General features: G+C 39.1%; 1 protein-coding gene across 1 annotated transcript; it reads right to left on the bottom strand.

Moving 5' to 3' along the window:
* Nucleotides 1-216: 216 nt before the first annotated feature.
* On the bottom strand, nucleotides 217-13,193 carry PABPC1 (poly(A) binding protein cytoplasmic 1). Its single transcript, XM_077748238.1, has 14 exons — nucleotides 12,974-13,193; nucleotides 12,652-12,767; nucleotides 10,211-10,350; nucleotides 8,559-8,653; nucleotides 8,099-8,236; nucleotides 7,805-7,900; nucleotides 4,516-4,788; nucleotides 4,208-4,298; nucleotides 3,484-3,594; nucleotides 3,245-3,399; nucleotides 2,664-2,748; nucleotides 2,081-2,211; nucleotides 1,482-1,575; nucleotides 217-665 (listed from the first exon to the last, which is right to left on the bottom strand). The coding sequence occupies exons 1-13, from the start codon at nucleotides 13,181-13,183 to the stop codon at nucleotides 1,483-1,485; spliced, it is 1,734 nt and encodes a 577-aa protein (XP_077604364.1). The 5' UTR covers nucleotides 13,184-13,193; the 3' UTR covers nucleotides 217-665; nucleotide 1,482.
* Between the last annotated feature and the right edge of the window lie 3,580 nt (nucleotides 13,194-16,773).

Below are 16,773 nucleotides of genomic sequence, written 5' to 3'. Positions count from 1 at the left end.
ATGATACATATATACTTTGGGTTCAAGAATGCACATGGAAATCTAAATTCATAAAAACACATTAGAGAAATTCTTCTGCCTCTTTCCTGTAAAACTGATACCCTTTCAACTTAAGAGCACCTTTTTCAAGAAAGAGGTGGTTCTGCCAAATCTAGCTTATCACCTATTTGCACAAGCCAATTACAAAGAGAAATAAAGTAGCGTAACACCACCGTGCACTGTTTAAGGAATTTTTATTAAAGCAAGAATTTTATAATCCAAATTACGTTTCCTTGCTCAGTTATCAATTCTGTTATTTAAAACAGAAGTGACATTCTGAGCTATTCCACAGTAAAGAATTACAAAATTAAAGAAAGGAATGCTTTAAATTTTTGTACTTTGCTGAAAATTCTTTTTCCCAGGGTCTATAAAACATTAATTTGTTTTTATATTTTACTATTTTTTTGTGTTTTTTTTTGTTGTTTTTAAATCAATAAGTAATCTAGGACTAGCATTACGTTTGCTAGACCTGGCATTTGCTCGGTACATAAGGTTCAAAGTTTCCTTTCCTTTTTTTATTTATTTTATATTTTGCAATGTTTTTTTTCCATAATGTTTAAGTTTTTCGATGTTTAGATATTTTTCTTCGGTGAAGCACAAGTTTCTTTTCGTGGTCCCTGATCAATCTGTGAATGCAGGGAGAAAAAATAATTATAATCATAAAACTTGCTAAGAAGCTAGTATTTCATGATTCCAACTGCTAAAAATAAACAATCCTTAAAGTGACAGTAGCTGCTAGTTATTGCTATACTGGCAATTGTATTCCATTACAGAAATGTGTCAAATGGAGCACTGTGCAAATTTAAAGCGCACCGCATGCTAATGGCAAATACCAGCAACAAAATAAGAGAACCAACACTGGCACTTGTCAACAGAAAATTAAAGCGGATGGCCACATTTAGTCTGCAGCCTGTTTCTGTAGTCTTAGTGGAACACAGAGCAACTACCTGTTTACATAATGTCTACGAGGTCTTTCACATTAACACTGTAGCAGAGTAACTGCAACATAGACAACACGGCCCACGGAGCCTAAAATATTTCCTTTCTGGTCCTTTACAGAAAAACTGTGTAAATCTCCCGTCTGAGCTACACAGCTATACTACCCTGTTTCCTGGAAGTAATGACGGGCAATAGCAGAGGCCCTGGGCAACTGTCTTTGCTGCAACTCAAGTGATAAGCTATGCAAAGTCCTCTGAGAGTAAGTACCCAGAAAGCCAAGCCCATTTAATTAATAATTAAAATATAAAATGTTTGGATTTAAAACTTCAAGTCAATACCAGGCTAACACGTAAAATCTCCTTTAGTTTCTATTTCTGTCTTTAAAAAGTTAGCAATGCTTTTGGATTAATGGTAAAAAGAAATTTTGGTGAGGTTTCAAAATATACTCAAACTGGGAAGTGGTAAGAAAGAAAGTTTAAAACTCCGCAGGGAGTACTGCTCACTTTAAACAGTTGGAACGCCAGTGGCACTGTTAACTGCTTTCTGGGCGGCCTCTTTAGCTTGGTGGGCTTGTAGTACAGCAACAGCTTCATCAACCTAAAGAACAAATTGGCTCTGTAGAGGAGGAGCTAGAAGAATTTCAAACTCACAACATATCAGTGTCCAAAGGTGAAGCAAACTCTTTTCCTCAGATGAAAGTGGAAAGAACTGCTTTCAAGAGCACATTTCCACTGTATCCATAGCCTTTTGGGCTATAATCCACCACTCTCCTAGAATCCTGAACCCCCCCTCATGCTTTTTATGCTCTCCACCCCTAATACTGGCAAACATCTCTTTCTTCACTGAAGCAGCAGCACTACTAAGAGGGCATGGAGGGTGGATGTGAAACCAAGCTCTGCTGTGGACTAGCTGTGTGAACAAAGGGCCAAGTTTCTAAACTCTGTTTCCCCTAGTATAAAATGGGGATAACAGAAACACAGGTGGTTACTAGGATTTACAATTATTACTTATAAAACTTAGAACTGTGCATGGCATGTATAAAGCACTTACTAACGTTCATGGTTCCATAGAAAGCCCTGGAATCACAGTGTAAGAGGCTTACTTTAGAACGGAGGGACTCTGGAGACTCCAGCATATGAAGAAGTTCTGAATTATCAATCTCCAACAACATGCCAGTGATTTTCCCAGCAAGAGTAGGGTGCATGGCTTGAATTAGAGGAAAGAGCCGCTCACCTAGGAACAAAATCAAATTCCTTTATTAGAAGAGTTTTAAAGGCATATGCCAATAATAAAACTGGGCTGAAGAACCCTACTTTTGTATACAACAAATAGATGCTAATCCCAAATCCACCATTTTGATCCTGTTATCAAACAGATCAAGATCTACCCCAAGGCAATTAAGTTGTTAAATGTGTGCTTAGTTGTTCTTTTTTCCATTTAGCTCAAATTCCCTCTCCCAAAAATGTCATGAGATCCATGGCAAATAATGCTCTATTATCCTATTCATCAAAAGCAAAATATTTAATTAAGAGCTTGGAAAGCTATCAAGAAGTCTAGCAGACAAGCCAATTTAGACCAATCCCATCGCCTTAACTGTCATTTTTAGGTGCAAAGCAGGTCAGAGTATCTTCCTCCTGTTTCTAGTCAGTCTCTTGTCATTGACCAGGAGGGACAAAGGCACTTACCCAACATTTGCTTTTGCTCTTGAGGAGGAGCAGATGCCAACATGGAAGCAGTCAAAGGCTCCTGACCTTGTACATGAACAGCAGGCTAGAAAAACAGGAAAATTCCGAACTTGAAATAACAAGAAGTGACAGCACATACAAACATTCATCACCAGAAAATCCCTAGATGAAGACTGCATTCTAAACATTAATAGGAAAGACTGGGTGAATCCAGCCCAAGTATTATAACCACATAGAATACATCATTTTCTTTTTTACCTGGAACAATGACAGTTGACAGTTTTCGTCTCAGGGTTGAAAAAAGGGGGTGAGCCACATCTCACAAATCAATCTTTATTTCACCCTTTCTTCCTGACGACTTTGCCTAGCAAAGCTCTCAAACCACAAAAGTAATGCAGGATAAGGGATGCTGGTCTAATTCCCACAGTTTAAGGCAAAGACGACATTTTTACGTGTGGTCAATTACTGGGACATCAAATATCAAAGCATCCTGGACACCTTAAGCTCTCATGACCTAGCCGTCCTCAATTTCTTTAACTGCAGCCAAGGCCCGTTCTCTCCCGAGGACCTCGAAGACCTACCTGCTGCATGGTAACCTGTGGCTGTGCGTTCAGATGCTGCTGTGGATTGCGGACCCCGGCGGCGTACTTATACTGGGGAACGGTGCGGACCGCAGGGGTGGCTGCGGCAGCAGCGGCTGCGGGGCGTGGACCCATCGTCTGTGTTGACGTGTTAGCTAAAAAAAAATCAACATGCGGGTTTGTACTTTTGCTGTGCTTTCTATCAGGACTCCATTTTTACAGCAAGCGTTCCGACTTACCAACACGCTGTGTGGACATGACTCGTGGAACCTGTGAAGAAGCTGGTCTCATAGTACTGAATGGTGGTCTGGGAGCGGCTGGGCGGATAGCACCGGGCATATTTTGGAATGCTACATTTGAAGATACAGACACATGTTAACTGGGAAAAATTCATCAAAACCATTACAAAACTCTAGAGATGACGTTTGAACAAAAGGATACAAATGACTAAATATAACTATGGTGTTTTAAAGCAGTCTCTCATCTGCCGCTTGCCTAGACTTACCAAATCTGGTAAAGAAAATGAGTCCATAAAAACCTTAATTCACATAAGAACAAGTGCTTATTACTTATTACCTGAACGTGATACACAAACCTGGTTCCAAGTGCCTGCAATACTGCCCTGGTCCACAGGGCAGGGCTCAAAATGCCAGGACTCTAATCCTCACACATGAAACAAGAGCTTTTAAAATAACTGCCTAACCAACTATGAAATTAAGAGTTGGATTCATTCCCAAACTTGTCATAAAGGAAAATCAAATCAGCACAGAATCTACTGCCTCAGTAAGACAGGAAAGGGAGGCATTTTAGAATTCTGCTTAAAAAAGTACTAGGATCCCCAAAATAAACACCCATACCCCTAAATTATGGGAGGGGAGTCAATACACTGTGGAAATAGAACAGTAATTTGTCTCATATTTAGTCCAAACAATTCACAACCACACTTAAAAACAAAAAGCTTACGATGAGGTCTGGCACCCTGAGCAGTCCAGCGAGGACTTGGTCTGAGTTGAGCAATCTGGCTAGGAGGGTAGTACGCAGCACGGTTCTGAGTCTGCAGAAAGCAAACACACGCATCCGGTAAAGACGAAAGCAAGTGATACAGCAAGCTCTATGCTCTACAGTCAGCAGGTCCTTACACTCTAAGCAGTTTTTTCAAATATAATCATAATTCACATGCTTCAGTTGTAAGCCTCTATTTAAGAGAAAAGCACTGTAAGTGACCAATTATGAAAACCTGCACAAGGTTCTTGTTCTCTTCTGAAACTCACCTGTGGGATAGCTGCCATGAAGTAACCTGAAGGAGGTGCTGGCTGGTAGGGGTTGATTACAGGATTGGGCACAGCTCTGACACTTGCCATTCTCTGCATATACTGGTTAGTGAGGTGAGCCTGGCGCTCTTCTTTGCGCTGAGCTAAAGCTACATACAATGGCTTGGTGGCCACAATTCTACCATTCATTTCTGTAACTGCTTTTGTGGCTTCTTCTGGAGAGGAGAAACATACAAAACCAAACCCTTTGCTGCGACCACCCTCCATCATAACCTATTAAGAGACAAAAAGATTGAAGAAAAGATTAATTCAAGGATAGAATGGGACACTAAGAAAAAAGCATTACTACTCAATTACAGCTATGGACTCAAATGAGTAAACACGTTAATGCTTTCATGGTTTTCCACAATTCTCCTTAATACCGAAGTATCAGCGCAAGCTACACACATGTGGTATCTTTGCGAAGTAAAGAGGTGGCGGTACAACAGCAAACGTGCAAAAATTTTAGATAGTCAATTAGGTATTAGATATTCAATATTAAGGTTAAATACCCAAGTAATACATTCAGGGCCTGCTAAATTTGACTCTTTACCATCATTAAAATTGGACTTAGCAATTCAAATTGACGAGATGCTTTACTATTCTTTGGGTGGGATGGAGAAGCAGCTGAATCTTAAAATATCCAAAATTTAAAATAAGTTCACATTCAAGACCAAAAGGGCCATAAATACTGGCTAGAAGGAAGCTTCCAAACACTGCAAATATCTTTCAAAGGAGCACCAAGGAGATGCAAAGAACTCCTCACTAGCCTTATATATAAGCTCGCTCTACAGCTATATTAAACGGTATGCAGTACCATAAGAACACCGTCCAAGGCTCTCACGTAGAAGTGGACGAAAAGCAAAACACACGCAAACCAACCAACCAAAAACCTGAGCTGATGGTTGCTAGAGGTCGAGAGGTGGGGGTAGAAGAAACAAACAGGTTTTAAAAAAAAGTAGAAACTCCCAGCTACAAAATCAGTCCGGGGAAGCAATTCATGTAGAGCATGGGGACTACAGTCAATAGTTCTATATTACACACTGGAAGGTTCCTGAAAGTAGATGTCAAAAGTTTTTACCACAAAAGAAAAAAATTTTTTAACTATTTATAGTGACAAATGTTAACTGGATTTATTATGACCATTTCACAACGTATAAAAACATCATCACTATGTTGTATACCTAGTATATGTCAACTATACCTAAAACGACCCTGAAACCCAAAACCCGTGCAATTATGGGAATTGAGTGTGTTAACATTTTAAAAATAATGAAAAAATGGACTTTGCATTCTATACATGGGACTATACTGAGACAAATGAGAAGAATTAAGTCACAACTCTTACTCCTATTACACTGAAAAATTAAATTACCAGATTCTGAATCTGAACATAAAAATGCAAAAATATGGGGAAAGATGATAAAAGAATCCAAAGTCTTAAGTGAAAGCCTGAAGAGAATATTTGCAACATAAAACAAAGGGCTGACATAAAAAAATTCTCTCTAAATCAAAAAAAGACCACCAATCCAGTATCAAAATATGCAAATAGGCAAAACTAGTCCTCACGTGAAAGGCATGTCCCCAGTGGAAAAGATGTATATACCACTTCCTACTAAAGTGATAAAAGCCTAGTACAATTTGTCAAGCCTTTTGGGACAATTTGGCTTATTAACTTAAAATATATATATACTGATTAGTAATTTTAATTCTAGAACTTTAGAAATACTAGTATTTCTTTCCAAGAAGAATGTTTATTGGAATGGTGAGTCTAACAGTGGAAACCTGCAAAGCAACCCAAATGTTCAAAAATATAGATACGTTATATCAATACAATGAATATTCAGCCCTTAGTAAAAAAAAACCAAAATGAGGATAAAACTATATATCTAGACCTACTGTTTAGTAAAAATGCAAGTCACAGACTACGTATAGTACAATTGTGGGCTTCTAAAAAAGTTGCTTATACAGCTACAAAACAGTATTTGAACATGGAAGACTATCTGGGAAGGCCACCCAAACGGGATAGAAGGTGTGGAGTTCACCACCTTTCATGTTTTGCCTTCCTGGTTTGATAAACTTATCATCAGGACTTCCTCCTCCAGAATAAACTCTCGCCTCCTTTTTCACCTCCTGGCCACAAGTGGTGATATGATCCATAAAAGACTTTAAAAACTGAGGTACAATATTCAATTTAAACCACTTTCAAGGAGCATACCATCTTTATTTGTATTCATCTTGTGTGCCCCTCACATCTCCTGTCACAGAAGCTCCCTTGACCAATGAAGTCGCCAGGAGAAGACTAGGAAGATCAGCCATGAGGTCATTCCCTGGCCCTCAGTTTTAATTTCTCCATTTCTCCCGTATTCCTGAGAATCTAAGTTTTTGACACTCCTCCTATACCCCAAAATAGATATGCACAGAACTTTACACACAGAGGAATTCTTGGATCATTGACATCAGAAAAAATACCCAGAACAGAGATTCTTAAAAATCCCAGAACTTAGATTAGAACCACATATTTCAAATAATTTTTAATTTCTGAGTTCAAGTAAATCTATCTTTACTGCTAAGGGGCTTGAAGTTTGACTCCCCAGAATGCATTGTTAGTGAATATAAATTTCCCCTGTAACAATTATAGTTTAACAGACTGCCTTTTCTTTTAAAAAAGAAAAATATTTAGAGACTGAGAGGGCATGCATGTGGAAGAAGGGCAGAGAGAGCGGGACAGAGAATCCCAGGCAGGCTCAGAGCTGTCAGTGTGGAGCGCTGATGTGGGGCTCAACCCCACAAACTGTGAAATCATAACCTGAGCCAAAATCAAGAGTCAGACACTTAACTGACTGAGCCACCCAGGTGTCCCATAAACTTCCTTCTTTAACCAGGAAAATAACAAGTTGAACAGAGTATACAGAACAAGGCATATTATGTGAGGATCAATCATGAACTATGGTCAACAAATGAAGCCTTCCCAAGAATTCAGAACTCACCACCTGCAAAAAATAAACCATCAAGGCTACATCTACTTCAAATTTGACTATATTTTTGAAGCAATGAAAACAGAAACCCAACCTCCAAAAAAATGAAAGCCTGTTTTTTTTTGGAAGGAAACCCCCCCAAAACCCTATTTGTCTCTTCATTTACAAAGTAAGACAAAGACCCCAGTAGGTTTATTAATGTGAAATTTATGTACGCATTACCCACATGCATTCATTTTCCCTAAATCTTAAAAAAGTATCATATGCTTTACCTTTGCACTAGTGATTGTACCAAAAGGAGAAAACTCTTTCCGGAGACGTTCATCATCAATACCATCATCAAGATTTTTCACATAAAGGTTGACACCCTAAAAAAGAAAAAAGAAAACTGAAGACGAAGGAAAAAGAAAGCCACAGTGGTACTTAAGCACACTTCCTAGTATTTTATCCCATGTTTCTTCTCCTTTCCCCCTCTCAAACCCTCCAGTTACCTGGCAGTAACTGAAACGACCGTAAAATAGGTTTCCTCATCCCTGTCTTATTTTGCTTGTCAATTAAAAATGAACCTGGTATCTGGTGATCCTATCTTGCTTCATCTGTTCAAATTTGCGCTTAAGTTCCGTCTGCCGTTCCACTTTTTTCTGAGCTCGACCAACGTAAATTTGTTTTCCATTGAGCTCCTTCCCATTCATCTCATCCACAGCCTTACAAAAATCACAAAAACTTTCATTACTAACTTGCAATGGAGAAAGAAGTTCATTTCTTTAACAATACGTAAAATGTTAGGTTATGAGAGCTAAAGGTGACCTCTCACAAAAACTAAGCTTTATTGTTTTGGGAAAATATAGGTTTCCAATTTATACCCTTAAAACTAATAAAGTACAAGTAAATGAAAACAATACATGTAAAATAGCCATTGGAATGCATGTAGATTTCAGCAGAAGAGAAAGGAAACCTGTCATCTCCCTTTTTACTACACAATATGGGAAACCCACACTGACTTTAGTTAGTATATTTGAGTCTTACTTTCTGTGCATCTTCATGCCTTTCGAAGCTTACAAATCCAAAACCTTTGGATTTTCCACTTTCATCAGTCATTACTTTCACACTTAAGGCAGGTCCTAAAAAAATTTTTTAGATGATTCAAAGGTATTTCACACATTTAGTTTATACATTTCAAAATTTAACACACAAAAACAAAGCCATGAAAAAAATAAAAATTAAAAGTCTCTTCAAAGACCTTTTATTTCTACTAAGAAGCTAAGTACTCTATTCCCTGAAACACTCATTTCTCCTTCCATTTAAGGAGGTAATGTTTTAGACAACTGTAAAAGATGAGAGAGGAGATTTTATTCTTCGTTTGAAACAGATTTGCTTTTTTACTTTTTTTTTTTTTGGCCAACAATTTGTTTTTCTTAACCCTTAGCCCACTTGACTTTCAACTGAGAGTGGAGGGAATACATGAACCTTTGGAAAGACAGAAATCACCTGGGAGAAGGTGGCACGTTTTTGACGACATATGGCCCCCGTCCTTCCAAGTGAAAAAGACACTTAACTGAGGTGTTATCTCAGCCTAGCAGATGGGGCCAAAAAAGATTTAAAATCATATCTGAATTCAAGGACTATGGAAGAGGCATGGGCACAGGCAGACTGTTTCTTTTAAGGTACCTCTGGTCCTAATGCTGTACTTCCAATCTCTGCTTTAAGAAATAGGCAAGAAAACATTCGACAAATTTACATATTGGTGGTCACCTCACATTAACTTGGGATAACTGGTTAACAATAATCAACTCTTTAACAGCTTCTAATTAAAAAAGACAATGAAACATACAAAAGCATTCACTAAAGAGAATTTGAAGATGCAAGATACAATTTACCTTTGTGCAAAAAGACAAGTTTTTGCTCAAAGGAGCGAAGGGTTCAATGTGGCATGCTAGATCAGCAATAAAAAATTAGATTTCCTAATTCTGTGTCATTTGAGGTGCTCAAAAAAAAAAAAGCCACCTATTTACTAAGTTCAACAAATAAGGGAAAGCAAATCACCTGCAAAAGCATTCAATTTAAAATTCATCCTCTGATCAGTTACACAACTATCTAAAGTGAGGCTGATTACACTTCACGGACTTAAAATTTAATGAAGTTAATTTTGAAATGCAAAGGAACAAATAGTTTAAGATCCCATGGATTCAGAAGGCCATCCCAAGGTGATATCACGGGAAAATCAGGATCTCTGGCTTTATCTTTGAATGTCATGGTTTCAAATTGCTCAAACACGAGGCTTTTAAGACTGGCCAAATATCCTAAAGCTGGCCAGCTTTCCTGTCCCCTAATGACTGCATTCTGACCTAAGTTGGCTGTGTCGTGTGCATGCCTCTGAGGAGATGGGATCTGTTAAGCGCATAAATCCAGCACAATTTCTGACTGTAACATAACCTTTTAAACTCTGTTCCAATTATGCAGTCACACCTTACTGTGCTAATACAACACTATTAACCTTTATTTATATACTACTTTGTAGTGTAATGGACTATCAGTAGTTTGATCCACATAATGACAGTTATTTTTAAGTACCATATTAAGTTTCATTTCATTTACTTTAGTATAAAGTATTAGCCAAAACTAATGTTGAGCAATTACTCAGAACTTTTGAGTGTAAAAATTTAATTCAGACACATTACCAAACTTGCCAAAGAGATCCTTAAGGCGCTCATCATCCATATCTTCTCCAAAATTCTTGATGTAAACATTGGTGAACTCTTTTGCCCTAGCTCCGAGTTCTGCTTCTCGTTCTTTACGAGACTTAAATCGTCCAACAAATCTAATAAAATATGTAAGGACTATAAAATTAGGTTCTATTTTATTAAGTTCAGATTAATTAAGCCTGATGGTTGATTTTGTAATTGTTACTGTTAATTTCAGAATCTCTAATAAAGAGCACACGATAAAACAAGTGCCTTTAAGTGAAAAAATTGGCAGCATAAAAGAACAAACCTCTTAACTACAATAAAAAAGGAAGCATTTTTCTTCACACTCCTCTCCCTTCCTTCTAGCAAACCCAGGTTAAAGAGATCATGCCTAGCAATATAAGGGAGTGGGAGTAACACATGCACCACACCAAGGAAAAGACAAAACTTTCATCAATGCTATTACAAAGTGGCCCCTGAACATTTTTTGTGATCTCCTAAAATGGAAAATTTATACTTATGAATCTATACTTTTAACACATAACACTCTGGCAAATTTTCTCTGCAGCATTATCGACTAAATGTTTTAAAATTTTAGTTTTCCCTAAAAGTAGTGCATGTCATTAAAGACTACTATAATAGGCATCAAAGTAAAAAGCCATCTCCCATTAATACCACCCAAATCATGCCGGTCTTTCCCCTAAGTCCTTTTGTTTTAATGGGCATACCTGTGATTCTGTCCCTTAACCTTCCCCACCCCACTCATTCCGTGCTTCTCCATGCTATCAGCTTTACAATCATTCTCAACAGGAGCCTAATACTCCACTGTGGACATCCAACTTTCTGCTTTTGTAGAATGCTGGAACTCAATGAGCCTTTTTGTTATTTCTTAGAATAGATTTGCAGCAATCACAGTAGTTCAAAAGGCCTATATCGGGGAGACTGGGTGGCTCAGTCGGTTAAGCATCCAACTTTGGCTCAGGTCATAATCTCACGGTTCGTGGATTTGAGCCCCGCATCGGACTCTGTGCTGACTGCTAGCTCAGAGCCTGGAGCCTGTCTTCAGATTCTGTAACTCCCTCTTTCTCTGACCGTCCCCTATTTACGTGGTCTCTCTCGCTCTCTCAAAAGCAAGACATTAAAAAAAAAAAAAGCCTATAAAGGATCTTAACTTTATATACACAAACAGTTTTCCAAAAGGATTACTTTATACTCAAAAGAGCAATAAGGTCTCTATTTAATCTAGACCCCCACCGATGCTGGACATTCTTCTTCTTGTCCCCCAAGAATGTGGACAGGCAAACTTAAAATTTTTATCTTCTAATACTAATGATGCTAAATACTTCTCTCATTTAAAAATTTACTACTTCCAAAAAATAAAGATGTACTGCTAAGAATTAGCCTTTGTAAATTGTTCGTATCAAGGAACTGGTTTCTTACTTATATGGGTTCTTTACACATTACAAAGTCTTTCCCTAATCATGCAGGGACACACAAATTCGAATAGGTAACACCATGTGCATAATGATCCCTTCACGTACAGACTGAGCATACCACTTGATGAGGCGACCACACTGTAAGTGATGCAGTTTAAGGAGTTGTTAAGAACCACCAAACCCAACATGCATGCCATCATTGCAGTTTACACAGCAACATGAACTCAGATCATTTAAAATATGACCTTACAATTGAATCTGCCCGGTTAAGTTAACAAAATTGACTGGCAGTGAGGATAAAAAACTGAAGATGTTATTTCTTTGGGCTCATAAAACCTGTGATTTTACAACCTGCAGCAGAAATAGTCGCAGAGATTTTTATCTCTGCCACTATATAAAAAGTTAGCAACTTTCAAAAACAAGTTTATTTCAGGAAAGATTAGTTATGAAGATTTCTGGTGTAATTCCACTTTATCTTTAAATGGGGGGGGTGGGTCACAAGATTAAAAAACAAACTCAAACCTTTAAACTCCATCAATAAATTGTAGTAGTATGGCCAAGTAAAGAGCCAACTTAAGCTCTGAATTTAGACCACGAGCTCATATGTCAAGCCAGCATGTTAATAATACACGCAAATTATTTCAGCCTCAGTTTCCTCAAATGTAACATGGGTCAATGACCACCTCAGGAACTATAATTAAGTTTCTGTCTGGATTCTTAGTATTTTTAACTATGCACTTATTCTGAAAAAGCTTCAGATCTCAGTAAACCTATCTTTGTTTTCTTTTTGGTTTGAATGCTGACCAATTACATTAATTCACTGTTATTTATTTGTATGTTACAAATGAGAAGAGACAATTACAAAACCTACCAAGACGTGGTTTATTAATTTTCACTGCAGCTATAGCTCTTTAAAAACACAAACATATTAACTTGTAAAATGAATTGATTTGAACTACTAAAAACAGATTTGAAATATGATTAACTATTTATACTTACACTTTGCGATCATTTAGAAGCATCCCATTCATTTTTTCAATAGCTCTTTCAGCTGCTTCCTGTGTCTCAAAATGTACAAATCCATAACCTTTGGAACCATTTTCATCACAAACCACCTAGGGAAAAACGGATACCAATTTTTCATTACTTGCTATTGATTTGGCATTTTTTCCCAGTGTTCAGAGAGAACTTGTCAGGCTCCTAGCCTGGGTATTTGGGAAATAAAAGCCACCCATTAACAGACAGCATGGTTGCTCTTTTAAGGAATAAACTACCAGAAGCTCAAGTGCTGTAAATGTTCACCTGTCACATTTTTGCTTACCTTACATGAAAGGATGTTACCAAAAGCAGAAAATGTATCATACAGTGCTTTGTTATCAATGGATTTGTCCAAATTTTTAATGAATATGTTGCCCACTCCACTTTTGCGAAGTGATGGATCACGCTGAGACCACATGATGCGTACTGGCTTGCCCTTTATAACATCAAAATTCATGGTGTCCAATGCACGCTCCGCTGCAAAGAAACACATGTTCAGAGTGAATTATACCTCGAAACATTTTTTGGGGTACTAAAAATTATATTAAATCATTGTGGAGTAAAGTGCTTGGGCACACAGTCCCTCTACTTCTTTAAACTTCAAGATGGTTGGACCATACCTCACACTACTCTAGATTTAAATTGTACAATGTAAAATAAGACAATTATCAGAAATGTCAAATTTCCCATGTTAATAGATGACCTATCACTAATAAGGTATTTCTAAAACAATCATTAACTGCCATCATCTAAAATCACCTTTTTGTTCCTACTCAACATAAAACCAAGATATCTCTTCGGATACAATCTACTTAATGAGCAATATAAGGTTAGGCAATTATGAATTATCCACAGACTTCATAGGTTTTAAATTTTCAAGCATTTTAACTTCTTTGTCAAAATCAAACTTTTCATTGCTTACCACAGCCAGCATTGTACAAAAACTAGTCCATTAAAAAAAAAAAAAAGTCCCTGGATGGGGGATGGGTGTGATTTCAGGGGGTGGGGTGTGATTTCAGGGACTCATGGCACAACCTCCTATTGCCATATTAAAAACAAACGGGGTTGGGGGGTGGGGGGAGGGAACGCCTGGGTGGCTCAGCCGGTTAAGCGTCGGACTTTGGCTTGGGTCACGATCTCACAGTTCATGATTTTGAGCTCCACGTCGGGCTCTGTGCTGACAGCTCACAGCCTGGAGCCAGTTTCAGATTCTGTGTCTCCCTCTCTCTGACCCTCCCCTGCTCATGCTGTCTTCTCTCTCAGAAATAAATAAAACATTAAAAATATATATTTTTTAAAAAGACTATATTCATTCAGATCAAGACTTGAATCCAGCCTTCAAAAACTAATCCAATGTTGGGCATACTTAGCTCTATAATGAATACAGAATTTTTGGGATACCAGGTCTACAATATTCACAATTTGCTCACTAATACTTTGACACTTAAAACCAATTCTTTTGGTCACTTATTTATTTAACAACTGGTCATTTAATCAATCATTTCTAGATAGTGTTAGAAAATTTCAAAATCTACTCTTATGATTTCAGGGTCTTTGAAGGATTGAATTATGTCCACCTCTACCATGAAGCACTTACTGAGACTTTCCAGGAAAAAGTATTCTTTAAAAAAAAAAAAATAGTCCTAAATAAGGAAAAAACATAGTCCATTTGAAGTCCTGAAACACCCATTTCTACAAATTCTATGCCAATATAACTGTAAAGTTATTGAGAGGACAAATTTTCCGGCCACTTATTTTTATAAATGAAGCTCCAGTTTCCAGAAGATAGTGACAATCAGCTGTCAGCTCATTATCAATTGACCACACCTACTCAGCTCCCCTAGTTTTTTAGCTGACTTTGCTTGAGCGTCTTTTGAATGAGTCACCTCTTCCTGTTAAATTGGAAACTGGTCACTTTTGAAAGCTATTCTACAAGTTCATCAATGTTGCAGTAAATAGTAAAAGAAAGAGAAAACCACTGGAAAAACTAGAAACATGGTACTCTGTACTGACAGAAACCAAATAAATGGAAGATGAAAAAATGCTATCTTCTTTTGAGCAGTTACAGTACTGGTCTATGGAATAGACAGAGAATACAGACAGTGTACTGTAACCATGGTAACCTGAAGTTCAACTTTTCAAATCACAAGAAATTCTAAAAAGTGGGGTTTTTTTCACTTTAAAATTGTTAAACTGAGACAGAATAACAGCCATTTCTAAAACTTACATTTTATGGTCTTTAGGGTTTGTTCAACTTTTCTCTGTCAACTCTAGATTGTGATTACCTGCTCCAAAGTTACTTTCCCCTAATTTTTATCTTTCATTCAGTGGCAAATTGTGTCCAGGGCTGGGAAGAATTGTTATAGAGGGACATTTAGAGCTACTGCTTACAGGACAAAAGGGGAGGCAACCTGCAGCGCAGTTTTACAACTTCTGGCTCTGGGTCACTGGATAATACTCTCGGTATTACCTTCACTTAGTGAAAAGCTGAGTAACTTCAGTTCTGAGTGAACTTAGTAAAATAAAAAATTAAAAGTGAATTCCTTGTACTTTGTGTTACTTACTGTGTAGTCAAACTGCTTGGATTAAAAAAAAAAAAAAAAAGCAAACTGGGCCATAAAGTCAACTGAAGCTGACTTGGGAAGACAACTGATCCAAATAGAAAATCCTCGCAACTCATCACGCCACATTATCTTATCTGTTTGCCAATTTTTTGTGAATGGTTTAACTTCAAAATAAAAATCCAAGGTCAGTCACATTTTTCTCCATAAATTTCAACCCTAAAATTCTAATCTCTTGCTATTTTGTCCAATTCCCCATGATGTATGGATATTCTGAACCACTTTAAAAAATAAACCTTTACTACCTGAATGCCATTAAGTATAATGGTCCAGTCCACAAGACACTTGTAAGTAACAGTTCAAAGCCAAATTTGGTGCATACATTTTAAGGAAAACCTCTCAAAAGGACAGGAACTACTTCAGAAGAGAAAAACATTCTGAACAAATTACCAGTATTACGAAACTAATTTGGATAAAACATTTAAAGTGATCCGCACTGCTTGAGAAAATAGTTCATCTGAGAAGGGCCATACTCCACATCCCCTGCTTCTACCATTCTGCAGTTCATGAGCGAGACACGCCTGAACTCGGGGAAAACCCCAAATGCGTGTCTCATTTGGGAATTTACACATCTCTAGAGCCACCGGTCGCTGACAAGTTATTAAGAAAGGAATCAGAAACCCAAGGATCACCACATCCCCAAATTAACTTTATTCTAAGGCCCTGTGGCTCCCCCAGGCGATTGGGCCAGTAGCAGAAACAGGCCTCGGGCCTGTGAGGTTACAGGGTTCAACACGTGGTATTTTTCGAGCACCGAATCGCACTTCCTGCGGGTCCTGGGGCGCCGGCAAGAGCCCGGGTGGTGGGAGCGCCTTCACCTATTACCGGAGAAGGGGGCTCGACTCCCGACGCCCAAGAATCCCGCGGCTACTGGCGGCAGCGCGGTGGAAGAGCCCAATCTCACCCAACCTCCCGGCGCGTCATCACCCTAAAGTTTGAGAGCGGCTGAGGCCGAGAAAATGGTCGCAAAGGAGGAAGTGGCNGGAGTCGGGTTGGGACGGCCTCTCTTTCCACACAACCCGCCCCCACCTCCACCCCGGAGAAGCGTTAACCCGTCACTGCGGCGGTGGGCGGCGCGCGGGGCTTCCGGGTTCCAAGGCGCTAACCACCCCCCACGTGCGCGGCAGTCCCGGCCTCTTCCCGCCGTGGCCAGCCCTCCTCCGCTCGTCCCCGCCCCGGAGGCACGTCGGGCACAGGTGGGCCGGCGTGGTCCCTTCCAGGCCCAGTTTCTGAAACGTGCGTGAAAGGAGCCGGGGCTGGCTCCCCTTTCTCCTACCCGGACCGCACTACGAGTCCCGGCGGGCAGCGCCGCCCCGCGCGTCGGCCGCAGAAGCGGTGCCTGCTGGGAGCTGCAGTCCCCAACGGCCGCGGTGCTCGCCGACTCCCAGCCGGCCGCGGCGTCCTGGCTGCCGGCTCGGGGACCCCCCCACCGTCCTGGCGCAGGATCCCGGTCGCCGCCCCG

This window comes from Crocuta crocuta, unplaced genomic scaffold (genome assembly GCF_008692635.1).
Source record: "Crocuta crocuta isolate KB4526 unplaced genomic scaffold, BGI_CrCroc_1.0 scaffold39, whole genome shotgun sequence".
NCBI lineage: Eukaryota > Metazoa > Chordata > Mammalia > Carnivora > Hyaenidae > Crocuta > Crocuta crocuta.
The sequence above is the reverse complement of the archived record's forward strand: the minus strand, read 5'-3'. Positions and strand labels throughout refer to the sequence as shown.

What these genes read in the sequence shown, in the direction of transcription:
- PABPC1 (XM_077748238.1), bottom strand. Translation starts at nt 13,183, where the DNA reads ATGTGTTTCTTTGCAGCGGAGCGTGCATTGGACACCATGAATTTTGAT. An exon ending in AGAGCAAAAGCAAATGTTGG is followed by an intron (nt 2,212 to 2,663) that starts GTAAGTGCCTTT and finishes TTTTGTTCCTAG; the next exon opens with GTGAGCGGCTCTTTCCTCTA. An exon ending in CAGAGTCCCTCCGTTCTAAA is followed by an intron (nt 1,576 to 2,080) that starts GTAAGCCTCTTA and finishes TTTGTTCTTTAG; the next exon opens with GTTGATGAAGCTGTTGCTGT.